The sequence below is a fragment of the Vespa velutina genome, chromosome 2, assembly GCF_912470025.1.
Source record: "Vespa velutina chromosome 2, iVesVel2.1, whole genome shotgun sequence".
NCBI classification, from domain to species: domain Eukaryota; kingdom Metazoa; phylum Arthropoda; class Insecta; order Hymenoptera; family Vespidae; genus Vespa; species Vespa velutina.
Window position 1 is genome coordinate 10149799 of NC_062189.1, and position 16313 is coordinate 10166111.

Below are 16313 nucleotides of genomic sequence, written 5' to 3' on the forward strand. Positions count from 1 at the left end.
AGCATTACGCCTGTTCTCATTGATGGCTTAATCCATTAAAAAACCAAGGTTAATGAACAGCTTTAAACACGTTTTGTATTAAAAATAACAAAAAATGTAAGGATATATTTTCTAAAATAGCCTAAAAGAAGGAACGCGCAAAAGTAGTTGAGAAACATAATTGTTATCTTCAAAAAAACTACAAAGTAACTAGAAAAACTATTAATAGTTAGTTACGCGAGATTGAAAGTTGCGTTACACTGAACAATCATTGATATATATCTAAATCTTCTAATTTTTTATATAATATATAGAGTTTATTTGTTTTTCTAGAACATAATATAGTTATATGATAAGTCCATATGATGCATTGTAATAATTTACAATATTAATTCGTCTGAAGGTAATTATTGACAAGTTTTTGAAATTTTCAGAAAAAATTTCCTTTCGCGCTAAAATTTGACTCGAAAATCTTTTAAACAAGATTTTTACGAAAAAAATGCCATTTTTTTAAATTTGCAAAAGTAATCAAGTATCTTTATCTATGTTTCAAATAAAAATTGAGTCAGAATAGAGATCAAGATAATTTTTAAGGTAAACCCTTGCAAATGCATGAGGAGATAGTGAACAGCCCTAGTGAACAACCTTAGTGAGTAGCCTTTGTTGCTTTTACTTCAGTAATTTTTTAATTATGTGTAGTTTACAAACATGGCAAGTGAACTTAAGTAAAACAATTTTTATTAATTTTTAAAGTATATTTCTGTAAATGAAATAAAGATTGTTGATATCACGACTCGACATTACCATTACTCGATTACTATTAATCAGTTGTATATTTTATTACCATAAAAACAATTGTGTAAAAAAGTACTTGTCCGTGAATATAGTAATTTGATGATTTTCTAAGAAATTTGTAAAATTCAATGCGGCATTTGAAAATATAAGTTTATTATCTTTTACCAACAGACAGCATTGTGTTCGATCGTTAGCCATTTTTATAATCTTCCATCCATTCTTGTCCACTTTATCCTTTCTCATACATAACCTAGTATGTCTCTAATGAAGCGGTGAATTTAAAGAAATGAGTGTTAACGATTTATTGTGATTCTTATGACGTTCGCACTTTATGTATTGTTCAATATTATAGTAAATACTATAGTGAACATTATAATAAAAACTTTTTTGATAAGAACGGGCTATACATATAACGTACAAATAAACCAAATAAGCGCCTTTACTAAATTAATATTTAGACAATTTGATTTTCCTTCTTTATAAATTTCTTTCTTTGATGAATAAAAAAGTATAAAAGAAAAAAGAATGAGTTGCGCAATATTACATCGATTAGTGCTGACACCATATAGACAGAACATAAATTTTGCTATTTATCGCAAGGTCGAAAATGTGTTTATGTTCTTCCAGGAGAAAATTACAATTCCGATAAATTATTCTGTAAATATGAATATATGCATTTCCCATAGAACTTTTTATAATAAGGCTCAACTTCTTAAAAATGTTACTGTAACTAATAAGAAAGGAATTCAAGAGAATATTTCTGCGCTTCAGTTAAAAAAAAGACCTATACGGAAACACAAGTCTGTTGTAAGGGAAGAGGCATCTTTAATTCCTGGAGTAAGTAAAATTTATTTTTATTTAAGAAAATTACTTGACAACATAAAGTTCTAATTTTAATGTAATAGATATTTTTAATGACTAAACTATACCATTATTACAAAGTATTTATATTTTCTCTATTAGGTTTGGATTATAAAAGCAATGGCTACAGCAGAACAGTATAATTTGGAAGGCTTAGAAATTGGACTTTTGAATCAGCAGCTATATATACCTCATAAAATTTGTATATCTACAAATCGTAAGTAATAAATGTAATGTTCTACTAAGATTTAGTTTAACATTTAATCTATTTTAAGAAAAATTTAAATTTGAGATGTGCATGATATATATAATTACTGTTTCATACAATATTTAATAAATTTACATGTTCTTTCCTGTTCCCCTATTAACGAATTAAATATAATGAAAAATTATTAAAAAATGAAAAATATATAAATTTATAAGAAGCATTTAAACGTTTTGAAACAAATTTACATAGATTTAAGATTTATTATCGTAAATTTTGTATGGACAAATTTTTATTGGACAAACAGCGAAATTCACGTGATTAATCTTATCCAATGAGTGTTGAACTTTCTTTCATTTTATATTAACCGAGAAATCAATCGATGATATAGTACTATTATTTTGAAGAAATATTTGAAAGTGATAAGAAATATAGATCGCACGTTAAGAATTTAAAGATAGTTATAAATTATCTTGAATCATTATTTTATTTGTTTCTTTCGTATATGTTATAAATCGTACGTATATATATAATGTCATAATATATATCCTCTTAAATATGTTTTTATTTTTCGAATTCTTTTATGTGAAACAATAAAAACATTATCAAGAAAATAAATATTAGGTTGTCTTTCGTTTTTAAATACTGCCAGATAAAATAGCTGCGTGCAGATAGCATATGATTTATAAATTCTCTCTCTCTCTCTCTCTCTCTCTCTCTCTCTCTCTCTCTCTCTCTCTCCCTTTTTCATAATTTGATGTCGTAAGTCGATCACGTTATCTTGTTCAATATTGTAATTGTTTATTTATTTTATTTATATCAATTCCATGATAATTTAATATTGGTTTATGCACATAATTTAAAAATTATTTAAAAATAGTTTTTACAAAGACATATGTTATGGATTTATTATTATAAAATTAAAAAAAAGAGTGCGCGCGTGCGTTTTGTGCATATGTGTGTGTGTGTATTCGAATTATAAAAAAGAAGATATAAAAAAGAAAAATTAAATTTTATTCTTAATTAAAAAATAGTGAAAATATAGAAGTGAAAATGATCTGTATTACATTGTTTTTACAATGGTAACGATTACTATTGTTCTGTAACAGTTTAGTGAAAGATTGTAGTATTCAATCTGTTTTAAAAATGAGTGATGATAAAATATCATGCATAGATATTCCGTTTTTGTTACCTTCTGTGAAAAAGGAACAGCAAGACTTGGTAGAGAAAGCAATTGATTGGGCACTTATGCATGGAATGTGTATGAGATCAAAAACAAATTTTAATAGAAATATGTTACAGTTTGCACCATTTGTTCTTTTACCATCGCCGTTTCCTAGAAAAGAATTTGAAAATGCCTGTGGTATTCAAACTATATTAAATGTTCTTATACATAAAGTAGCACACGATTACAATTTTTTAAAAGAAACTTTACAAGAAACAATAAAAGTTGATAATTTTACTAAAAAACTTTTTGATATATATGAAACTGTCTATAATGAAGGATTTACACAGAAAATTTCTTTGGGTTTACTTCGATCAGATTTAATGTTAGATACTAGTTGTGCAGAAAGAAATGAATGTAAGAAACATATACCTTATTGTTGTTGGAAGCAAGTTGAGATAAATACAATTGCTTCTGGATTTGGATGGTTAGGTCCAATATCCACGCAGTTACACAGATTTGTATTACAAGAACTTGGATATAAAGATCAGTTAAGTAATCTTCCTGAAAATAATACATTAGAAGAGTTATGCGCAGCTATGATTGAAGCATGGAAGTTATATGGAAATTCACAGTGCGTCTATTATCAAGTAGACATTTTATATTATATTTTGTAAAATATTTTTTTATAAAAAGCATAAAATTGTTTTCAGAGCTATTATTTTATTTATAGTTGAAGATGTTTCTTATAATATTTGTGATCAACGTTTTCATGAATTTGAAATAAGAAAGCAAAATCCTAATATAAAAGTAATTCGCCGTACTCTGACTGATATGATTACTATTTCCAAATTGGGGACTAATAAGGAATTAATAGTGGAAGATTATATTGTATCGGTAGTTTACTATAGGTGTGGTTATGAACCTGGGCAATACCATACAGAAAAAGAATGGGATGTTAGATTATTAGTAGAAAGATCTTCAGCAATTAAGTGTCCATCTATACAATATCATTTATCAGGAACTAAAAAAGTTCAACAAGCTCTTGCAAAACCTGGAATTGTTGCAAGATTTTTAAAAGATGAAAAAAATGTAACAAATATTAAAGAAATATTCACTGGTAAGTATAATTATAACCATTTATAATATATTTTTATTTGCAGGTAAGTGTAATATATCACTGAATATAATGTATATAGACATTGTCATATATATTCTTAGAATATGGTTATTTTATAAATCAATATATATATATATATCTTTCTCTCTCATTTCTTAGGTTTGTATGCTCTTGATTTTGATGAACATGGAGATATAGCTATAGAAATGGGTATTCAAAATCCTGAACAATTCGTATTAAAACCACAAAGAGAAGGTGGATGTAACAACGTCTATGGAACAGATATAAAAAAGTTCTTGTTATATATTAAAGATAAACAAGAACGTGCAGCTTGGATTCTTATGGATAAAATTATTCCACCAATTCATTTAAATTATATGATTAGACCAGAAAGACATAATTATTTAGGGCCAAAAGAATTAGTTTCAGAACTGGGAATTTTTGGTGTTATTATCGCTGATGATAAAAATATATATGTTAATAAAAAGGCTGGTCATATGTTAAGAACAAAGTTAGCTATTGCCAATGAAGGTGGAGTAGCAACTGGTTTAGGCGCATGTGACAGTCCTTTGTTAATAGATTAGTATACTTTTGAGAAGTATTATTTTCTACAAATAATAGAACATAAGTAATGATTAACTACCAAAGTAATGTTAATCAATATATATTATTTTTACAAATTTTCTACATTATCACAAAAATCTATTACGAATAATATTAAGTGTGCTTTTGAAGTATGAAACAATAAGTTTTTTTATTAGCAGTTATTTGTAAAATACGTAAAGATTTGTATAAAATTTTAGAATCATCATACATAATGCAAGAAAATATAATGTATATATATATATATATATATATATATATATAATTTAATATATAAAAATGAATATAAAATATATGTATCCATGTATCTACGAACGTATGTATGACAAAATATATATTTTCATCATTATTACATTAGATTTATTTAACAAAAATACATTGTAAATAAAACATTTGCATAAACCAATAGTATAATAAATGTCAAGTATTATTTTAATTTTGTTTACAGCTCTACCAGATGTTATTCATGCAATAGCAAAATATGAAATAGGACACGAACCAAGAGAATTATATTTTTTCCGAGAAGGTACAGTTGTTATGTGGAATGTTCCTGATCTGGAAAGTGGGAACATATTACAATTTTTAAAACTTTATGAAGAAAATAGTTATACATTAGAATTAATTCATGCTGAAAGCGAATTAATGACTTATACGTATACAGAGAGTGGGTAAGTAAATTATCAAATCCTAACATTTGTTGGTGAAAAATTGGATATAAACTTAAAGTTACATTAATATATAATTTTATGAATTTTGTAGAAAGAAATGTCATATCAAGGATGGAAATATAATACTCACACGGGATGCTACAAACTTAGAAAAATATACATTTTCTAATGCAATAGCGCAGTCTGTAAAACTCGGAATCTGGGAGACATCATTAAGTCATTATATAAATACAGTAGAATTTGTAACGGAAGATTTAAGAACTGGTAAAAAATTGCGAATGTCGCAACGTGAGGTCCTTAGGAAACAGGGTGAATTATTTGCATTAAGGCATTTAATTAATCTAAGTTCGGATTTATTGGATACACCTGATTTCTATTGGGAACGAGATGATCTAGAAAACTTATATCAACAAATATATGGATATTTTAATATAGCAAAACGTACAAAGGTGAGATATAAATGATGAATCATCTCTTCAATTTACATCATAATCATTTGACTATTTCGATTCAAGCTAATTTATGTATTTGTATAGGTGATGAATGAAAAGCTAAATCATTGTGTGGAACTTGTCGCAATTCTTTCAAGTCATTTGAGCGATCGACATCACATTCGTTTAGAGTGGATGATCATAGTTCTAATAATGGTAGAAGTTGCATTTGAAACATTACATTATGTAGATAGATATCTTGTAAAATAGAAATTACCACAATTTTTCTATGCATATATTACGCATACATTATTAATATGTATGGTATTTATACGTTCATCGAACTATTGTATATATATTGTAAAATTTATTTTGTAAGGCATATATATGTACATGTATACGAATTTTTTGTTTAGATAATATTTTATTATTTAATAAGTAAATTGTACGAATATTGCGATTTATATGTTGTTAGGGCCATTTTTTTGGTCTTTTTAAATACTGTTTCTTTATCGGTTTAGAATTTGTCGAATTTAAAATAGGTTAAAATATAAAAACACTGTTTTGATTTATTTATAGAAAATCCTTGTTTACTATTTCCCATGCAGCGAGATGACAATGACGAAAATGATGGTTAAATATTTCTCCCTGATTTTAGTGTTATATTTTTATGTCATTCTGTAAATATCCTGTAAAATGCAATCGTAAAAGAAAGTTTTTCGTAAGTAAGATATAGGACAAAAGTAAAATAAAAAAATTTGTTGAAAATTACTTTATATTTGATAATTAAAATTGTTTATTATATGATACATTTTTAAAATTGCTTATTTACGAACGTAACACAAACTGACAATGAAAAAAAATCCAAAGATCCGTCACAAGTTATTTAAAAATAAAAAATAAATCAAAACCAATGAAATCGATGCGATTCGTTGAATCTTATCTAGTATTAATCTTTTTTTTTTCTTTTGTCCTGAATTCGAAACGTACTACAGTCTTTTACATCTGGGATTTTATTAGTATCAAGATACATATACCTTGGCGCCGAGTATTTTTTATCTTTCTAATTATTTTTTATTTCACATAAAATCTAATCTAATATTGATGGGAAATCTATTTGAGCAGTTACTTTATGTTTATTCGTGTGTAAAATGTTAAAACTACATCCAAGATATTCAATATAATGTTTTATAATTGTTTTTGCTGAAAGAAAAATCTATTTGAAGTAAGAATTTTACAATAATAATCAATAAATGTAGATAAGTTCTTTCTGAAATAAAAGATACTGGGAAATAACAATCAAAAATAAAAGTTTAAATAATATGTACGCAGTTATACATTTTTCACATAAAAAAACTTATAAGAAAGTGTTATATACTGATGTATCAAAATGCCGCCTATCTTCTATGCTGAAGCTTAGAAATCTGATAAGATAATCTCTGCAAAGTAGAAAATATATATGTAGTAAAATTATATTGTCAGTCTCTATAAGTGAAAGAGTCACCGATAAAATGAGACAGAAAAAATTACTTTGTTTTTTGTACGTAAGGTGTTGTATGCAGGTGATTAAATATAAAACTGAATTATACAATTATTATAGGCGCACAAGAATAAGATACAATATATAATTAAATTGTAAAAAAATTATAATGTATTTTAATATACTGAATAGGAAAATTGTATTAAATTTTCAAGAATATATTAAATTAATAAATTTCTAGCTGCTTTAACCTCCAAATAGTGTATTCTAGCTATTGAATTTGCATCTCCATTTTTATTAAGAGAATTGTCGCACATGCGTATAATGATTAAAGTCCTCTGCTAGACAATGGGAATGATACCATGATGTTTACGGCTTTTTCTTGATCTAACTGACAATGTAGTCTTATTATATATATGGGAAACATCCACTTGTAAGCTGATTAAGGCTGACTGATAGTGCGCTTAGACCAACGTTTTATTCTTTCCCTTCTCTCTTACTCTTTCCATTTCCCCTCACTCTTTCTAGAATTCACGACTTCTCTTTCCCTTCATTCTCACCCTCAGTGCGCTCTTATATCGCAGTGGTGTGTACAATGATGAACTGTACGGAGGGATAAAGCGATTCTGCTCTTAGCTTTTCAACAAATAAGTTCAAGGTTACGATCGGTTCTCTTTTTTTTTCTCGTAGACACACATACGCATAACAGGCCTTTCTTTCTTGTTTATTTTACTCTTATGGTAGTTTCTCAAGTTGTGAATACGAAAAGGAAATTCATACTGTCTCTTATTTTTCCGCAAAGGAGGCAATTTCTAGGAGAGTCAAATGATCAACGCTTAAATTTTCGGATGCTTGTAAGTGTTTCACATGCTCTTTATAAAACTTTTTCTAGTTAGTGCCATATGATATCTTATAGTAGAAAGACTTTGATAACAAATATTTTATCGCAAACGGATGTGGAAAGTCGTTGGACATATTGTCCCATTTGCGTATTTGGATAAATTTAATCTAGTTTTCAAGATTAATTTATGTTTAATACATTGACATTTCAGCAATATTTTATATAAATCGATTATATCTATTTTAATATGGCTATCGCCATTTCTTATAAAAGAGAATTGTTATATTTATTTTATACTTATTTTCATTTCATTTAACGTACGTTTATGATTTTATAAATAATAATAAAAATATCTTATAAATTGTTGTCGAGTATTGATCATTGGTAACCCGCTATAGTTGTCAACTTATTAAGATATTCTAAAGAAAAAAAATACTTCTTTCTTTTTATTTAGGAAGGACGATAAGAAACGTGTTTCGCGGTCGATACTGTTTGTAAAAAAACAATGTTCGAATTCGCAAAACTCCTGGTTGGCAAGATAAAATTAACTCACATCTAATTCGATATCTGTATTATTAATATTTTAAAGAAAATGTCCTAGCTTGACTAAGTTTCTTCTTTTCCTTTATACATGCAAAAATGACTTAGAAACGTAACACAACTGTTGCACATGCAACATGCTATGACGTGGGCGTACGAACAACTTTTCAAGGAAAAGTCGATAGTCGCGTTTCTCTCTCTCTCTCTCTCTCTCTCTCTCTCTCTCTCTCTCTCTCTCTCGTTCAAGTGCAAGCTCTGTAGATACACACAATAATAGTCAGCGTCATGAGCTTTCGATTGATCGCTTTTCAATGCACGTAACACTTTCGCGCTTGCTTTTTACAGACTCGTATTTTGCCACGCGGCAGAAATTTCATTTTTAGCAGATCAATCTGGCAGAACCATATTCCTTCTTCACGTATTTTTATTTTATTTGCAGTAAGTTATTTGGAAGTATTTATGTTCTTTAAAATTGAATATGTTTTTGTTAAAATAAATTCTATAAAATGCATACAATTAATTTTAATAATAGTTGTCAATTGCTATTGTAAAAAGAAATTAAATAACATATACATATATATGTGTATATATATATATATATATATAGTGGAAATTTTGGCTAAATTTTGTTTCTTTTCTTTATTCAGTAATTTTTCTAATAATCTACAAAGAATTTTTAAAAAACATGACAAGAACACTTCTTATAGAAATTATAGAAATATCGATTAGATGTGGATTTTGATAAAAGATTTCTTCTGTCAACGCATATTTCCTTATAATAGCACGCGCAATGGAATTACTGGGATACAAAACGTTATTATCTATTTCTATCTAATTTTCTATTTGCCTACAATTCAAGTATATAGTAACGACCATTCTCTCTCTTCCCTTTCTGTGTTTCTCATCTTTTATTATTTTTTTTATTTATTGGTAAATGTTTATATGGGTAACAAGTGTTTCAAATTCTAAATTCTTTCAAAACTATTCTTCCTATCATAAATACTAGAATTGAAAATTCTTTATCGCTCACGTAAAACAAAGCATTATAGAGTAAACTGTTCAATTTCCGGCTAAAATCTTCGAAAATGATTTTAACAAAAGTATGTAAAAAAAGATGACGTTAGTTTAATTGGTCATTTACTGATTTCTATTTTATCTTTCCTGTCTTTCTTTTTTTTTATTACAATATGGATCATCGTTAACACTTCTTTTTTTAGAGAAAGGATAGTATGATGCGCCTCTGCTTCTTATCTTGTACGTCGATCGCTCGATGGAACAAGCCTATCCCATGACGTATATACGGTGTTTTTGAAGTGGGATAAAGCTTGTAAACAGTTATGGATACAACCATGGGAGAACCACAGAGTACAGGAGCACGTTGGGTTTGTCCAAATGATCGGCATTTAGCATTAAGAGCTAAGTGAGTGGTTCTATAATAATTTCGATTAAAAGATCCATTCAATCGACAATTTTATTTACTTATTATCACTTTCTTTTCATTGTTCAGATTGCGAACAGGCTGGTCAGTGAAAACCGGATATTTAGACTCAGGATGGGACAATTATTCCAATGTTGGTAGTGCCAACCGTACAGAGCAATCTTTCGTATTAACAGAAGAAGAACGACGTACAATCATACAAGTGAGCGATTTTGACTAGTCTTTATTACTACATATAGGCGCTGAAAGCGAGAAGTATTAGTTTTATAAACACTCTATATATATATAACGATTATAGTCTTCGTACTTTTTTATCTTCTTTTTTTTTAATATTTTTCACTGATAAATAATAACATAAAAATTTTTTTTATTTTAATCATTTCTTTTCCCAGGTGATTCAAAGAGCGGAGGCGTTGGACTTATCGGAGCAGAAACGCATTGGCAGGCTGGTTGAGAGATTGGAGGACATGAAGCGCAACGTTCGCATAATCACTTCCAGCCGATCGGACGAGCGAAAAAATTGCGGTAGCCGATGTTCCAACGGCTCGCACTGCGTCTGCTCCTGTGCTTTATGTGGCGAAAAGTTTGGTGCTGTGTTAGGAGCTACACCAACCTTTTGCAAAGACTGTAGGAAATATGTTTGCCAAAAATGTGGCAGAGAGGCTGGTACGTCGAATGTACTAGCTTCTACTACCACTACAGAAGTTCTATCCTCGACTACATGCAACTCGCTCACAAATGAATCGATACCAAAGAGGACCGCAATGCAACGAATCGTACAGAGGACCTCGAACAATTCGCAAAAGATTTTTCTTTGTCGCATTTGTGCCGAGAGCAGGGAAATTTGGAAAAAAAGTGGAGCTTGGTTCTTCAAAGGAATGCCGAAACATGATCTTCCGAAGAAAAAAGTACGTTTCGAGCAATCACGTCAAGTTCATTAAATTATCTTTATTAATTGAGCGCGGGAGAGACATAATAAAAGCGAGAGAGAGAGAGAGAGAGAGAGAGAGAGAGAGAGAGAGAGAGAGAGAGAGAGAGAGAGAGAGAGAGAGAGGAGTAGCGGAAAGAAGTTTGCTGTTTAATTGCCGATTACTTATATGTGCAGGAACGTGATTGGTCTCGGGTGGGTCAAAGGACGCTAGGCCAATCGTCTTGTAAAATCATCAGTGTTTGTAAATCATTGGAATCGAACGAAGCTCAGGACTCCTCATCGGACGAGGAGGCAACAAAACGTTTGATTGGTGCACGTAGCTGCTATTCCTCTTCTCCGAGCTTGCAGGGTATCCAAGACATCAACGGTATATCCAAACAACAGATCATGTCTTATGATGCTCAAACGCCAAATGGATTTTTTAAAATTAAAAGTCGATCAAATGGCTATTCGTCACCTACAGGCCATCGAGATGAGAGTTCTTCCACGACGACAACGAATAGGTTGGACAAATTTTCAATACATTCACAGTACAGTCGTCTCTCATCAGCGGCAACCTTACGAACCTCTCGTACGAACGAAAAAAGTACATGTGATCAACGTGGCGGCAGTTCCCTCGATGATAATGCGTCGACTGAGGAAATAAGATTAGAAGATAACGGTGACGAGCAGTCTGATTTCATCGACGATTCTCTCGGTTCTAGTGATCAGTGTAAGAGTTCTCAGGTACAATCAGTCAGGTACGTAGTAACGATGTTCGGCAGAGTAGAGGTTTGACTCACGCGTCTCGGACGCTACATCCTTGTAGACGAAACTCACTGTCGACTTCGCCACCAAGCACTCTGATGGAAAGGATTTTAGAGGAGGCTTGGATGCACGAAAAAAATGCGGAATACGAGGCGAATTGCGCCAATCAGATGAACGATGCGCCTATCAGCACGTGGTACGTGCATCACTCGTCGAGGCAACAAACATCGGATTATCTCGAAAGTTGGTATTTCAATTTAATTGTCACTTATTACTATTTTTTATGCGATAACTTTTACATTTTAATAAAGTGTATAACAAATACTATAAGATGCATGTATATTTACATATATATGAATATGTATATTTTTATGGATTATTCAGTGATGAGATCCAAAACGGAGGAAGGTTTTGGAACTCTGGAAATCTCCTTGCTATACGACCCAGTGGCTCAGTGCCTCCAGTGCAAAGTGGAACGAGCGTTGGGATTAAAGCCAATGGACATCCACGATCTCGCCGATCCATTTTGCAAAATCACCATACTGCCAGTGGGAATGGGTACAAATATCAAGCCCATAAGAACGAAAACTGTTCACAAGACACGAGATCCTGTGTTCAACGAGACAGTGAACTTCTACGTATCGAGAGATGCCGATGTATGAGTAATGATAATTAAAGTGATTATTAAAGTTTCCTTATTTTATGACGATTCGATAAAATGAGAATACGATTGAATGATCGCGACAGATGAAGAGTGGCAGAGCCTTACATGTCATGATACTTCAAGACGATCCGTGGGGAGAAGACTTTCTAGGGGAGGCGAGATTTCCCCTGTACGAACTAGAACCGTTCCAGACGAAGCATTACAAAATCAATCTGCAAAATCATTATCCGGTCTGTGTATATTTTCGATTAAGAAATTTTTTTGGAAGTTTTATGATTTATATAGCGTTAAATTCTTGATATAAAACTTATTATCCCAACATTGTTCTAGGTGAATCGCGAAGAAGAGGCTTGGGGTCTTCATCGAGGCAATCGAGGTCAAGTACAACTCACTCTAAGTTACTGTACCCGTCGACGTGCCCTGCTAGTTATTATTCATCAAGCTATGAATCTTTTGCCCATGGACAACAACGGGTTTTCTGACCCTTTTCTAAAACTGTGCCTTGTAGAGAATGTGATCGACAATCGATGGCAACGAGGTCACGATCCTCTCGGGCGCAACAGCGCGAAGAAACAATCCAGCAAGAAGTTAATCACAGGTCGCAGCTCGTACAGCACGAGCGTCAAGTGGAAAACTCTCAACCCAGAGTGGAACGAAGAGTTCATTTTTGGGATTCGATTAACAGACCTCATGAAAGTCACGTTATGCCTCTCTATGTGGGACAAGGATTTCGGCAAGCGTAATGATTATCTAGGTAATAATGTTCATTTTTTTAAAAAAGTACGATACGAATCCTTGACACTTCATTAATAGAATTTCTGTTGATGGCATTATTTTAGGAGGGCTTGTATTAGGATGCAATAGTAAAGGAGCACGATTGCGACATTGGGTAGATGTTATCAAATTTCCCGATTATCAGCATCCTGCTTGGCACAATTTAACGGAAGTTCTTATGCCAATAGAGTAATATTTTTCAATGGCATAAATATATGAAATATGTAGAAAAGTCGGAAATACTGATCTCAATGTTGACATGTTAAAGAGGCAATATAAGGCTAAAGTTACATCAATAGATATTGCCTAAGGAACTAATGTCTATACTGCACATTATTACTCATATTAAAATATGAAAATAAGTATAAGAAGGATAATTATAGTCAGTTTAATTTGTTACTTTCACTTTTTTCTAATTTCAAGCATAATATTAAATTATTATATATATGTAAATTATTATGTATTTATACAAATATGTATATAATTTGTTTAACTTATCATATTACAAAAAATGTGAAATAATAGCAAAATTCATTTTTTATATTAATTATGTATTATGCATATATTAATTATATTAATTATGTATTAGTCGCTTTCAGAAGAATATTCTTCTGCTTCTTGTAACCATTTGATAAAAGGTTGTACTGCGATTTTTACTTTTTTGTTTTGAATTTCATCTTTTTCATCATTGGACTCATACCATTCTAAAATTTTATCTTCTGATAATATATCTCGATCATAAAACAAATGCAATAAATGTTGTAAAAACGGTAACAATTCTTGGGTTACACTGCCAACTTCTTCTACTGCACGTAAACAATCTTCTTGTGCCACATCAGTTTTAATATAATTTAAAATAATAGGCTGAAAATAATTGATCATAATTTTTAAATTTTTTTGGTAGTTTTGATTATTCATTGGAACTTTTATTTCGGACAAGTAAAGTAAAGGCAAACTCAATATAGCTTTTATGACATTGTATGTAACTTCTCGCATAGTAACATTATATGCATATCTTGATGAATTTATTTCTAATATCAGATTTTCACAATTCAATTTATCTTGAAAACCTCTTAATAAGCTATCGATAACTTCTGTTAGAAATAGATTCGTGTCATCAGGAATCGGAGTGTGCTGTCGTGAACTTTCGTTCGTACTTGATTCATCTGTTGTATAGTTATTATAATCTGTAGCTTCATTATATTTAAAAAATAATAATTTTTCATTAATATCGAGATCCGACATTCTTTTTGTAATTAAATTTGCATTTTTCATTTCTAGAATGGAATCAATATATTGTTTTTGCGGGTTAACCATCGTATCGCAAACTAATATACATCCATCTAATTTTGCATTTTTCTTAATATTACAATTAGAAAAAATTATACTGTCAATAATTTTGCAACCATTCCCTATTTTAACATCAGAAAAAATAAAAGAATTTTTTATAATCGCCACTTGACCTATAGCGCAATTACTGCCTATTACAGATTTCGTAACAAAGGTATTTTGTCCAAGTGTACTATTCTTTCCGACTAAGCAATCTTTTTCTAATATACAACCCTTAGCTAGAGTAACACTTTTGTGTTTATAGCTACTTTGAGACATAGAAACAAAGTTTCTTAACGGGCCAAACATTCCCGGTGCGTATGGGTAGCCGCGTCTATGTAAAATATCACGGCTGAGAGTATAGTATGCATTCCATGATGTAATTGGTAAACTGTAATCATCAGAGTTCAATAGTTGCCAATAAATCCGTGCATCTATAATTTCTTCATTCATTAAAACTCCTTTGATAAAATCTTCCATTGTCTGTATAATATAAAAATAAAGAAGAGAGAATAAAACAATTGTTAAATATTTCCATATATATACATATATATATATTATATAAACAATGCTATTTACATACTTGAAAGTCAAAATTATCTGCAAATAAGGGAAGTACAGCAGGTGAACATAAGTATACATGTGTATCTATAAAACACGTACTAATATCAATTTCGCTATTATCTAAGAACCAATTCAGTTCTAATTTTATCTTTTTCTCATCGTTTCTTAGTTTTTTGTAAAATAAGATCTTATTATTGGCTTTGTTAGACACTACAAGAGAAGTCTCTTCTTTTATGAAAGAGTCATTAGTGCAACCAACATTTCGAAGTAACATTGTCATTACTGCACCTTTATCTTTTTTTTCTTTAGTGCAATGAAAATTTAGGGCACTTAGTAAGTCAGTATTTATAAACGTATTTCCTCTAATCAATATAAAGTAACCACGTATCAAGCATTTTGTATCAATGTCTCGAAGAGCATCACCCAAAGATCTACATCCATCAGAAATGATTAAATTAATGGTAAGATCTTCGTGCTCTTCTAGTTTGACATATTTTTTTAATAAGTCAATATGATTGCTGCAGTACAGAAATAGTTCTTGTACCCTGGACCTTTTTAAAGTTTCTATTAGATAGTCCAACAGAGGTACATTTAAAACTGGTAATAAAATGCTTGGATATACATCCTGCATTGGAGTCAAAGCTGTTGTAAAGTCATCAGCTAATACGACGGCTTGTAAGACATCCTTTTTCCTTAATTTTGTATCCATAATGTTTCGTTCACGATTTTATATCTCTTGTAAATCACATACACATGCTATCAAAATTAAACACATATGCCAATAGCATAATATATGTATTGCAAATTTAACCTAACCTACTAACATACAGAACATTATTTGGTTATATTCTACCCGCCATTAACTCTCGAGTGATTCGACGACCTTCTTTTGAATTCTAGCTAAATATTAAACTTGATTGGTCTTTTTTCTATTATTATGTTTACATGTAGCATACAAAAATAGAATGATATTGAACATTTTTTTTTGTTCTTTTCACACGATTAGATTATTCATTAAATTATTTGTTCATTCTATTTTAATAAGAAAATTCTATTTGAAAACTGCCAATAAGAATGTTATTTTATAAATAATTTCTTTTTCTCTGTATTCGTATTCCTTAATATTTCACTCATTCAATTAATATAAATATAGAAAAACTATATTATCAATTTAATTA

The 16313-nt window shown here is 30.1% G+C and overlaps 4 protein-coding genes and 1 long non-coding RNA gene across 12 annotated transcripts; 3 read left to right on the plus strand and 2 right to left on the minus strand.

Moving 5' to 3' along the window:
* Positions 1 to 634: 634 nt before the first annotated feature.
* Positions 635 to 6636, plus strand: LOC124946931 (required for meiotic nuclear division protein 1 homolog). 2 transcript variants are annotated; one of them, XM_047488383.1, is made up of 6 exons: positions 635 to 1431; positions 1546 to 1611; positions 1738 to 1852; positions 5177 to 5396; positions 5488 to 5845; positions 5933 to 6636. In XM_047488383.1, exons 1-6 carry the CDS (start codon positions 1300 to 1302, stop codon positions 6095 to 6097), a joined length of 1056 nt encoding a protein of 351 aa, XP_047344339.1. In that variant the 5' UTR covers positions 635 to 1299; the 3' UTR covers positions 6098 to 6636. The 2 variants fall into 2 exon arrangements, with proteins under 2 accessions (XP_047344339.1, XP_047344338.1); XM_047488382.1 differs by having other exon boundaries at positions 636 to 1611.
* On the plus strand, positions 2768 to 4951 carry LOC124946930 (glutathione synthetase-like). The gene is made up of 3 exons (XM_047488381.1): positions 2768 to 3639; positions 3719 to 4125; positions 4285 to 4951. Exons 1-3 carry the CDS (start codon positions 2987 to 2989, stop codon positions 4707 to 4709), a joined length of 1485 nt encoding a protein of 494 aa, XP_047344337.1. The 5' UTR covers positions 2768 to 2986; the 3' UTR covers positions 4710 to 4951.
* On the minus strand, positions 6585 to 9141 carry LOC124946935. The gene is made up of 2 exons (XR_007100245.1): positions 7358 to 9141; positions 6585 to 7266 (listed from the first exon to the last, which is right to left on the minus strand). It is a non-coding gene; the product is annotated as an uncharacterized LOC124946935 (long non-coding RNA).
* Positions 7702 to 13898, plus strand: LOC124946924 (rabphilin-1-like). 7 transcript variants are annotated; one of them, XM_047488368.1, is made up of 11 exons: positions 7714 to 7965; positions 8052 to 8161; positions 9906 to 10108; positions 10196 to 10328; positions 10519 to 11034; positions 11232 to 11797; positions 11866 to 12047; positions 12189 to 12460; positions 12552 to 12698; positions 12799 to 13222; positions 13308 to 13898. In XM_047488368.1, the coding sequence occupies exons 3-11, from the start codon at positions 10026 to 10028 to the stop codon at positions 13433 to 13435; spliced, it is 2451 nt and encodes an 816-aa protein (XP_047344324.1). In that variant the 5' UTR covers positions 7714 to 7965; positions 8052 to 8161; positions 9906 to 10025; the 3' UTR covers positions 13436 to 13898. The 7 variants fall into 7 exon arrangements, 5 of the variants coding, with proteins under 5 accessions (XP_047344324.1, XP_047344322.1, XP_047344321.1 ...); XM_047488366.1 differs by having other exon boundaries at positions 8110 to 8161; XM_047488369.1 differs by having other exon boundaries at positions 7719 to 8161; positions 11232 to 11424; positions 11521 to 11797.
* LOC124946929 (translation initiation factor eIF-2B subunit epsilon) lies at positions 13700 to 16029 on the minus strand. The gene is made up of 2 exons (XM_047488380.1): positions 15155 to 16029; positions 13700 to 15054 (listed from the first exon to the last, which is right to left on the minus strand). Exons 1-2 carry the CDS (start codon positions 15842 to 15844, stop codon positions 13828 to 13830), a joined length of 1917 nt encoding a protein of 638 aa, XP_047344336.1. The 5' UTR covers positions 15845 to 16029; the 3' UTR covers positions 13700 to 13827.
* Positions 16030 to 16313: the final 284 nt, after the last annotated feature.